At 31.0% G+C, this 12,146-nt stretch overlaps 1 protein-coding gene across 2 annotated transcripts in view; it reads left to right on the top strand.

Moving 5' to 3' along the window:
- TrpA1 (Transient receptor potential cation channel A1) overlaps window positions 1-12,146 on the top strand; it is a 299,380-nt gene that overhangs the window by 63,265 nt on the left and 223,969 nt on the right. For both annotated transcript variants that reach the window (XM_072544022.1, XM_072544021.1), the window contains exon 3: window positions 2,934-3,125. In XM_072544022.1, coding sequence (XP_072400123.1) covers window positions 2,934-3,125 — 192 coding nt within the window. The remainder of the gene's footprint in view (window positions 1-2,933; window positions 3,126-12,146) is intronic.

Raw genomic sequence — 12,146 nt, 5'->3', positions numbered from 1 at the left:
GTCTGACGGTGAGATAGGGTATTGTTTAAGAAGTTCGATGAAGTGAAAAGAATTTTTTCTGGTTATGTAGTTCAGTTGAGTGCACTGACAATGGGAAGTAGAGGAATATCGGGCTTGAGAATTTTGGGTAGACCATATATTCGGGGTGTTCTAGAAGACTTTTCACGATGAATTAGAGATTGTTTTATGTCAATAAAAAGAGAGGTTTAATTGATGATGGCTCTTGTTGTTTTTGACGTGACAACGTCTTAAATTAGGTTGTGGCTCGGAGTCATTTAAGAAAAAGTGTAACGCCCGCTCACGTCTGTTATAGTGAGTCACCGAACGAGAGAGAGGCCCGCCGGACCGGCGAATGCCTTGCATCTCTCTCCCACTCAAACATGATCGGTCCGCTGCGCGCGGCACTAGAGAATTAGGCGCGTTGAATCGCTAAAGTCGAAAATCGTTGAAAGTATCGTCAGCTGTGTCTGTAGTGAAAATGTGGAGTGCTTACAGTGTCCTATTTTAGGGGGAACCACCAGTATCAGATATAATTTTAGGAAATTACCTAGGGACCTATATTCTTTTATAATATTGCTATGGATTTATCCATTTAATATTGAGCAATGATTGTAAACATTCTTTATAGTTTAAACTTCAATGAAAATTATTAACTGTGTCTAAAGACATATATGATATGAGGTATTTTACCCAAGAGTATTAAGTATAATGAATATACATAAAAACATAATTTTGTTTTCTTAGGATTTAACATTTTGTCAGCACATTATCTCAAATTCACACTTAAATCAATATGTTTTTACTATTAGGTCTGTTGAATGTTTGTTCTTTACACAAAATTTAGTCTATACTTCATATTTATTAAAGGCGGTAAAATATACATTACAATTCACTTGTTTATAAACCACTTTCAAAGCATAAAGAACCTTTTAAGCTTTGTTTATATTATTTTGTGTATATTAATTGAGTTAATTGGAGTAGCCCACTTTGATACAAAAATACAGTCAATTTATGGATATTTCAAGGTGACAATCTAAAAAAAGCTGATTTCCTCCCATGCATTTTATTAGAAACACTTGAAATTTAAAAAAAATTTAAAAATCGTAAGATGTAAGACCTTAATCGTGAGATCGTGAGATTTGTCTTCAATTCGTAAGTAGATTCGTCATTTACAACAACTACAACAATAAAGGTAAATAATTGTACACTAATATTTCATTATCGTAAACTATGATTGATTGATTAATTGTTAGATTGACACAAAAGTTGAGAAACTTTTAGTGTAAAAGTTTTACTATAAACTGAGTTTATAGTGGCAATTCCTTGTTCCTATTGTGCAATTTAATAATATTCATATCAATAAATATTCTACCGAGAAAAAGACGTTGTCACGTGAAATCTTCGCCCGTATAACCGACTTTACAGGCAACCGATTTTTTCTAGATAGATTGTTGAATTATTAGGAATCCTGGAGTGGGCCTATTTTTAAAAGTGAACCGTAAGGGCTACATGAAGAAGATGATGATAATGAAGGTGTATCTGTATTTGGAAAGAAAAACACTTTTGAATTAAACAATCTTCAGTTACGCTATGTCCCATTCTAAATAGAACACCTGGTATATACTTCTGTATATATACTGTTCTAGAAGACTTTTCACGAGGAATTAGAGATTGTTTTATGTCAATAGAAAGAGAGGTTTTATTGATGATGGCTCTTATTTTTTCTAGATAGATTGTTGAATTATTAGGAATCCTAGAGTGGGCGTATTTTCTAAAGTGAACAGTAAGGGCTACATGAAGAAGATGATGATAATGGAGGTGTATCTGTATTTCGAAAGAAAAGCACTTTTGAAGTAAAAAATCTTCAGTTACGCTATGTCCCATTCTAAATAGAACACCTGGTATATACTTCGGTTTTTTTTTTGTAAACATATTTATTATTAGTTCCATTGAGATAGTTTAAGATATTTCCATTAATATACAACAGTATCGTGTTTTTTTTTCATTTAAAAAGACAGGATATACTCCAACAAGATAATGGCGTCAAAAGTTATTGATAAACTGATAACTCAGTATCGTTAATTATTGATATAGAGTCCATATGGTAAGTCATTTTTTACATGGATACAAATTAGGTCATGTAAGTTTTTTATGTCGAAATAAATGTGATGTGAAGTTTGGTGATAAAATTAAAATAAAATTAGCTGATGTTTTCATGAAGAGTTGTACCAAATTATGGGTAATTATGCATCAAAATAAATAATAAATACATAGGAATTATCATGATAAAATGCTTTTACCATAACGTTTCTTATTTCTGTATTTTGTAAAAATAATATTGCGTTAGTGTTCACAGTTTTTACCTTACACGTTAACCGCCAGAGCGGTCATTAGTGTCCGACACTAAACCTCACAACAATCTCCCAACGCGACGTATGGTAGGCGATTACATATTTCCATTATATCTGGTCAGACCACCGTTGTAGCCCTTTAATTTATTTAATACAAAATACATTTTACTGCTGTCAGAAAACAGAAAAACCAATATTTTGAACAATTAAAAATTGCTTTTCGAGTATAATGAATGTTCAAATTTCCACCCATCAGCCTCTTAACAGTAATTGAAATAATAACGACTATCTTCTTGAATATTGGGGATCATTTCTGGAGTTATCTTACTAATTTCCAATCTACCTAATTCTGTTTTTTAAATCATGAATTTTTTGATCGATCAAAGTAAATTTTTGATTTTAAGTAACCGTATAGGAAAAAATCGAGTGATGTAAGTTCTGAAGATCTTGGTGAAAGTCTTGTACGTTGTGAAGAGCAAATATAAGATCATAAAAATAGCAAAAAAAATTACAAAGTAGTATCTGGTAATAACCAATTGCTTTTTTTGTTTTTAATCAAAGGATTTTTATTCTAAATTTTAGGCATGGTTGATTACATCATTTCAATCTATCAAATTGAAAATCGGATTGAAAAGCGCTGCAGGCAGTACTGGAGAATTGCAGAATATGTTGTCACCTGATCAGAATGGAGCTGGTTGTCGTAAACAGAGCAACGCAGATAAGCATGCTGAAGGAGTGTGTCATATTTCTCAAAGTCCATTTAGAATTTTAAGGGTAAGTTTTCTTTAATTTATTTTAGTCGTGGTATAAATTATAATCTCCAATCTCAAAATATTTTAATAAGCATAAAGGAAAATACCACTATTGTAAGTCAGTAACATATCGAGCATACATCATTTATGTCTTTAAATAAGATACATATAAAATCAGAGTTTGGTGTTTATTGAGAGTAAACTAAATGCACGACCAAATACTTACCATAGCGGGATACTACTCATGACTTACTACGGAATCACTGATAGGAGATTTTTAGTATCATTATTGCATGTCTTCTTCTCATTGCGCCGTCTCCTTTCGAAGGTTGGCGATCCAAATGGAAACTGCTGCGCGAAAGATCTCTGCGGATGAGCGGTCGAACCATCTCCTCAGGTCTTTCAGCCACGAGTTCTGGCGTCTTCTTACTGATCTTTTGCCCTGTACTTTTCCTTCCAGTATAACTTGAAGTAATTCATATCTTTCGCCTCTCAGCACATGACCCAAGTATTGCATTTTCCTCTCTTTGATTATTCTTAGTAATTCTTTTTGTTTACACATGCGACGAAGTACCTCAACATTAGTAACTCTTTGTACCCATGGAATCCTCAACATTCGTCTGTATATATACATCTCAAAGGCATCTATTCTTTTTTTTATTTCAGAGTCCATTGTCCAACTTTCACAGCCATACAGTAAGACAGAAAAAACGTAACATCTGATCATTCGGATTCTAAGCTTCTAGACTAAGGTCTGATCTTGCATGTGGTTGTCTTTTTAAAGACGAATCGTTGGCTATGATTTTTCAATTTTTCTGACAGATATTCTTAAGTTAAAGTTGATTTCATGTAATCGAATGAACTTTTTTTACAATAAAGTCGTCCCAGGAACGCAACTCAGCAATATTGGCAATATCATTTTAAAGACGTCTACTTTAAAATATATAATATATGTCTGAATTGTCAATATGAATGAGTCAGATAAAACTAAATTATTAGAAGAATTTTCGACCAAGGACTTTTTAAAACTTTGTTGGAAAAATTTCAATCTTAAAATTAAACAAAACAACTAAAAAAAGAATAACGGGATGCACATGGCAATATAAAGGTGTTAACGTAAAGTTTAGTGAAGAAAAATATTATTAGAGCCGCACATGAATGTAAAAAATATCAAACACCCAATATTTTGGCAACGAGAATGACATATTTGAATAAGAAACAAACAGTTTTGACAATAACACTCTCCTTGTAGCAGAAAAGTGGAAGTTTCTTTAAAGCTTAAAAAAATTAGAGGTGTGTTGGGGCGTCAGCTATAAAACGTGCTTCCATCTTTCTCAGTTGAGTGTCTGTCTTCTCCATCCCCTTACTCCAATCTCCCTTAAATCGTATTGCACATCGTTCAGATAACCGAGTTTAGGTCGTTTCCTCTTTCTTCTTCCGAAAGGTCTATTTAGGCATTATTAATAATTGTTACAAGTAGGATCAATTATTATTTTCCAATAAAATGATCTTCTTTTTATCTTTTTAAAAATTGTTTGACCATTTCTGGTTTATTGTAGTTAGTGCAACTTCAATTACACACCATTAAAAATTGGGGCAGTGTCTGAAAAGATACTCCCTAAAGTCGTTGAGCAGTATAAAACTTTATAATACTAACTGTAAAAGTACCAATAAAAAAAACTTATAACAACGAAATATATATGTATATAATTTAATTTTTAAATAAAAAAAAAAGAAAAAATATGGTTAATAGAAATCGACCAATGTGCATATTACTGTTACCAATAGTGTATGAACTGACATATAAAAAGGTTATAAAAAGTTAAATAAATATAAAAAAAAATACAAAGACATGTGTAAAAGAAACCGGCGATGAAGGAGTGTGCTCCCGAAATGACACTGGCAGATGTGGTAGTGTGTGAAAACGCATAAATGTTTCACGCTAATCTTCCCTTCAACTGCTGAGCATCTGTGGCCTCTTATATCTGGAAATACTTTCTCGGGTGTTGAGATTTATATATAATAAAATTAAAATTTACAAAAAATTAAATAAAGATTATTTCCTCCTTGTATGACTCGGATCGTGTTTCAGTAGGGGCGGCGAGTTAGGTTTTTAAAAAACAGGCGTTAAACCTAAACTTCTTTCAAAATAAAATAAAATAAAATAAAATAAAATAAAATAAAATAAAATAAAATAAAATAAAATAAAATAAAATAAAATAAAATAAAATAAAATAAAATAAAATAAAATAAAATAAAATAAAATAAAATAAAATAAAATAAAATAAAATAAAATAAAATAAAATAAAATAAAATAAAATAAAATAAAATAAAATAAAATAAAATAAAATAAAATAAAATAAAATAAAATAAAATAAAATAAAATAAAATTAAAATAAAATAAAATAAAATAAAATAAAATAAAATAAAATAAAATAAAATAAAATAAAATAAAATAAAATAAAATAAAATAAAATAAAATAAAATAAAATAAAATAAAATAAAATAATAAAATAAAATAAAATAAAATAAAATAAAATAAAATAAAATAAAATAAAATAAAATAAAATAAAATAAAATAAAATAAAATAAAATAAAATAAAATAAAATAAAATAAAATAAAATAAAATAAAATAAAATAAAATAAAATAAAATAAAATAAAATAAAATAAAATAAAATAAAATAAAATAAAATAAAATAAAATAAAATAAAATAAAATAAAATAAAATAAAATAAAAGTAATAAAGGTTTCTTCAAATAACTCCATAATAATCTTGTACAAAGAAAAAATATACAGGATGAGTTTTTAGTGAGTTTTACATGACGGACCACGCAAAGAAAAATAAAACGAGAAGAAAAAATAAGCCCATAATCAGATTAGCAACATGGAACATTACTGCTTTCAACCACAAAGATCAAAATATAATAAAAGAACTGATAAATAAAAACATAGACATTTGTGCAATCCAAGAAACCAAAAAGAAAGGTAAAGGCCAAAGAGACTATAACCAATATTTTCTAACATACAGTAGAGTGAAGAAAGAAGAACGAGCACGTCAGGCGTAGGTATACTTGTCCATAAAAAATTTAAAGACAACATCAATAACTGCCGTTATATCTCTGAAAGAATAATACTTATAAGAACCCTTAATTCTTATGAGTGACTTTAATGTACGAATCGGAAATAACATAGTTCCAGGAGTAAAACAAAGATTTAATGAAAACCATGTCAACGCAAATGGAAAAGTTATATCTGTGCTTTTAACGAACGGAGAATCAATACTACATTTTTCGACCATAAGCACCAGTATACATATACATTTGAAACCTCCCGGGGGCACAAATCTATGATTGTTTTATAGTCACTAAGAGAAAAATCCACCCAAAGCAGATTCTAGATATCCGAACTTAAAACTTAGCAGACGCAGGGAGTGAACACAAACTAGTACTAGCAAAAATCACTGGGAAAAAATTCAACGTAAAATCACCGTGGAACGGTGACCAAAGGAGGCTAGCACAGAAGATACATCTGAAACAAATAGACTAAATCGCGAAGATATAAACGCGAGCTGGGAGAAAATTAAAAACAACATTGAAAAAGCAGCAACAGAAGCTCTAGGAAAACGCAAAGTCATACTGAACAAAAAAAGCAACAACAATACATTATGGTTCAGAAAAGAAATAAAAGAGAAATGTAAGAAGAAATAATAGGCCTACACGTAATACAAAACATCAAATACTACAGAATCCCGAGACACCTTTAGAATAATACGAAATGAAACAAAGCAGTTGGCAAGAAGGACAAAAATAAAAACTGGAAACAGTGGAACAAGTACAAAAAGATGGAAAGCGGTACAAAAAATAAATATGGAGATTCATAAGAAACCAACGGATAAAAATAGCAGAATAAAAGGAATTCAATAACATACCAGCAAACGAATGGGAAAGATACCTGACGGAACTGTTTAAAGGAGAGAATAGTAGAGTAGAGTATTTATTTAACTACATAACATATACAAATATTGTTTGTAGCAAGTCAAAAAGAACATACATAGTATTAAAAAAGAAATATAAAACGTAACTTAAATAATATATACAAACAAGAACACATATTAAACAGAAAAACATTTATGTCAAAGTTACGGTAAGCAGTTCAGTGGATGTTCTGCAATGAGTCATATATTCTTCTGAGCAGTAAAAACAATGTTTTAGAAGATATTTTTTATGAGTTTATCGAAACTATTACAGCTTAGCTGTTTTATACTTTTTGATAAAATATTGTAATAGTTATAATTAAGACTATTTTTTTCTGAAAGACTTAATCTACAGCGATTTGTTCGTAGGTAGTGACAGTTTCGCGTATTGTGAACATGGACATCAGACTGCTTTATTAAATGGGCACGATTTCTGTGAATTTCAGTTAGATCTTGAAATATCAACAGACATAGGTAGCTACATAATTTTGAATTTGATAAAGAAAGGTCGACAGTGTTCTAGATAACTAACCCCTGCTAAAATCCTGACAGCTTTCTTTTGCATTCTAAAAATTTGAAGTGCATTTGTTGAATTGCCCCATATGATTACACCATAGTTTAGTTGAGAATGAAATAAGGAAAAATATATCATTTTTAATGTTTCAAAGTTGACAACCCTTGCTAGTTGGCGAATAACAAATAATGAACTTGATAGCTTTTTCTTAAGTTGTGAGATATGAGCCGACCAGTTGAGTCAATTATCTATGGTTATTCCCAATAGTTTAACAGTCTCTTTGTTAACTAGATCATTGTGTAAATTACTTGCAGATATAACCAAATTTTGCGTTTTATCAGAGTTAAGTTTTAGTTTGTTTGCAGCAAACCATGAGCTAGATTTAGTAGAAACTTCTTCTTGAGACATTTTTAAATCATCATTATTTTTTCCTGAAATAACGTATGTCGTATCATCTGCGAATTGTATGGTTTTGTACGGAGATATGAATTTAGGCAGATCGTTGACATAAATAATAAACAAAAGAGGTCCTAAGACCGAACCTTGTGGGACTCCATGTTTTACGGATAGAAAATCGGAGAGATGACCTTTAGACACTACCGCCTGGTGTCTGCCACATAGATAAGAAGTTATAAGCTTAAGAGGGATACCTCTGATTCCATAGTAATTTAATTTGTGAAGCAAAATGTCGTGTGAAACGCAATCAAAAGCCTTCGACAAGTCGCAAAGAGAAATTTGCTATGTGATTGCCGCGTTCAAGCCCCTCAATCACCTCGCTCACAACATTAAATACCGCGTTCGTAGTAGAACGAGCACTTCTGAATCCATATTGTGAGTTGCTAAAGTAATTATTTGACTCAAAGTAGGAATAAAATTGTTGTTTGATAACCTTTTTAATCACTTTCCCAAAAGTAGAAACAATGCTTATGGGTCTGTAATTGTCAGTTTTTGAGGAATCACTTTTTTTGTAGATTGGTAGTACTTTAGAGTATTTTAGTACTTCTGGAAATACTCCAGTTGATAAAATTAAATTAATAAGATGAGTGAAAGGTGTTAAAACTATTTGGTAAGTTTCTTTTAAAATTTTGCTATTAATTTCGTGAACGTCCCTACAATTAGAATTACTAAGAGACTTTATTATTTGAGAGACCTCTTCTTCCAGAACGGGACGAAAAAAAAAGGACTTGCTCGGAGAAGGATAATTCCTATAATTGACGAGGACATCGACGTTAATATTGGGAAGAGATGTAATTATATTCTCTGCAACTGTAGTAAAAAATTGATTCATTTCGTCTGGAGGTAGATCAGGTTGTACCGAACTGGATCTTGTGTAGTTTCTTTCGAAATTTACTATTTTCCAGCAGTCTTTAGGTTTATTATTGGAATTAGTAATAAAATTACCGTAAGCTGACGTTTTAGCAATCGATTATATTCAACTTTTTTTTTTTTTGTTTATATACTTTGCAGTTTCGTTTGAACCTTCGAAGAGAGAAGTCAAACAACAATAACCGGCTTACCGATTTGTTATTAATTAGTGTTCAAGTTTTTGTTTTTTCGTGTTGCTAAATTTATCAGAACAATTTAAATAAGTTAGATTTTAAAAACTTCGCCCCCGCCATGGGGAGCGTAAAAAATAAGACGCCAGATGGTGATAGTGGAGTTATTTGTGAAAGTGATAGATTTTCCAATATGGAAAGTACTGCTGCCGTCATGGAAACGGGAACAATAGGTGCTAAGGAGGACGAACCAAAACTATTTGACTCGATAAATCCAGATAAGTACTTGTTAAATAATTATTGCGTATATGTTGAAAAAACTAATCAGCAAAGTTTGGGTCGTTTGCATCCTATGTTTGTAGGACATATTTTACACAAAAATCTAAAAGTACAAAACATTCAGGAAATTAAGGGAATAGGTAGAAATCGCGTTAAAGTAATATTAAATTCAATAGCAGAAGCTAATAAGTTGGTCACAAATAAAAATTTAAAAGAATTAAACTTAAAAGCTTTCATACCTAATCACCTTTTAGAGGTCAAGGGTCTGATCCGAGACGTTGACACAAGTTACGACGTTGATTATTTAAAACAAAACATAAATTCAAACTCAAGGGTTCTAGACATCAGACGAATGCACAGGAAAATTGAAAAAGATGGTAAAGCTGAGTATGTACCTAAGAAGACCATTGTAGTCAGCTTTGAAGGAAACATATTACCCAGCCATATATCCGTTAATTTTGTTTATTTTAATGTGGAAAAGTTTATAGGCAGGGTCACACAATGCTATATATGTTTGAGATTCGGACACATATCAAAACAGTGCAAAAGCAGCCAAGAACATTGTATTTTATGTGGATCTGTCAAAACCGAAGAACATAACTGTTCTGAATTTAATAAATCATGTATACATTGCAAGAGTACACAGCATACATCGATTTCCAAACTATGCCCAATTTACGAGGAACAGAAACGTATTAAAAATTTGATGATAGAACAGAAAGTATCCTTTTTAGAAGCCAAAAAGCTTTTTCAATCTTCATATTCAGAAATAACAACGAACAATCGCTTTTCTGCCTTAACAAACTACGAGGCAGATTTCCCGAAACTACCTCAAAGTTCTGGTAATAAACATGCTTTCCAGCAGCCACAACCTACAAATTCTCAACGTTCGGATAGTAGCAGACCTATGGCACTAACCCATAACAACAAAAAACGTAAAGCCACTACTTCTCCCTCATCCCCAAACTTACAGAACCCTCCCATGTTTAACTTCCGTTTTGGACCATCACATCCTCTTCCCCAGTATCCAAAGCAATCTACCTTTCAACCCACAGAAGGTGATAATAAAGATATTGCTCAGGCAGTGACGGAGTGTGTCACTAATTTTTTTAAAAATATTCACACACTTGAGGATTTAAAATCTGTAGATAATGAGAGCATAAATCAAAAAATATTTTCAGTATTGGAGGGTACTAAAACATTGAAATAAAATTCTTAGCATATATCAAAATCAAAATTATTTATCTAAATTATGTAATTCAAATGGAACTTTTTTCTGGCAGTATTTCTTATTTAAACATTAATCCAAGATCAAAATGCACTATTAAAAAAACAAATATTAATGTTTTCACTTATTTTATTATACAACTTTTTACTTATTCGTTAGAATCAGATGTTGGAGGACATCTTCAGTAAATAAGGTTTTCCAAGGACAAACAACTCTGAGAATTTTACAATGGAACGGAAGGTCCGTTGCATCCAATAAAAATAGTTTAGTTCATTTTTTAACAGCTGAAAACATTGATATAGCGTTGTTAAGTGAAACATGGTTCAAACCAAATCAAAACTATATATTTAAAGGTTATAATATAATCCGCCAGGATAGATACGATGGATATGCCGGTGTAGCAATTTTGATTAAAACTTCTATCTCATTCTGTCAAGTGAATATTACTAAAAATTTCAATGATAAAATTTTAGTTTGTGGCATCTCCGTTAAATTTAACAATTTAGAATTAAGTTTCTTGTCTGTGTATAGGCCTCCTAAAGTCCATACTTCTAAAGATGATTGGAAAAATATCTTCTCTCAAGTTACATCACCTTGTATAATTGGAGGGGATATGAATGCTCATAACTCTTTATGGGGCTCACTGCACAATGATGCTGCAGGTCATCAAATCGTCAGCAGTGTCGAGGACCTAGATCTTATTATTTTGAATAATGGGGAACCCACATATCTTTCCAAATATGGTACTCAGAAATCTATGATTGACATTTCTCTCTGTACAGCTAATCTAGCCAGTAAAGTTTCCTGGTCCGTATCTTCAGATACCTTAGGGTCAAATCATTTTGCTATAACCATGAACCTTTCCACAACTAACACATCACATGAAACAATTTATCCAAAAAGCAAATGGAATATCAATAAAGCCAATTGGTCACTTTATACATCCTTAATAGAAAACATGTTTGTCAACTATAGTATCTCTTTAAACACTTACGAAAATTATAATTTTCTTATTAATTCTATTAATGAATCTGCTTCAAAATCTATCCCTCAATATAAAATTCTTAAACTAAAAAATCGTCCCCCACCACCATGGTGGGACCCTGAATGTGATATTATAATTAATGAAAGAAAAAAGGCTTTAAAAGCTTACAAACTTTCATCGAGTTTTGATAACTACTTAAAATGTCAGGAAGTTACTGCTCGAACAAAAAAGCAGTTGAAGCAAAAAGCTAAATCCAGTTGGATCAAATGGTGCTCCAATTTAAACAAAAATACCTCTGCTAAGCAAATATGGTCACAGGCCAACAAAATGAATCGAAAACCGCAGAATAGTATAAAACCTTTCAGCAATGAAGTTTTAGATGACTTCTTTAATAAAGTTTCTCCTCCCTGGGTTCAATATTTCTCTAACCAATCCGAACAAAGTCACCAATCCAATCACTTTTTGTTGAAACCTTTCACTAAATCTGAATTAGATTTCGCCCTCAAAAATTGCAATAATACCTCCCCAGGGATTGATCAAATCAAATACCCTATGTTAATCAACCT

The sequence above is a fragment of the Diabrotica undecimpunctata genome, chromosome 9 (genome assembly GCF_040954645.1).
Source record: "Diabrotica undecimpunctata isolate CICGRU chromosome 9, icDiaUnde3, whole genome shotgun sequence".
Lineage (NCBI taxonomy): Eukaryota > Metazoa > Arthropoda > Insecta > Coleoptera > Chrysomelidae > Diabrotica > Diabrotica undecimpunctata.
Note: the sequence above shows the minus strand (reverse complement) of the source record. Positions and strands in the feature narration are given on the sequence as shown.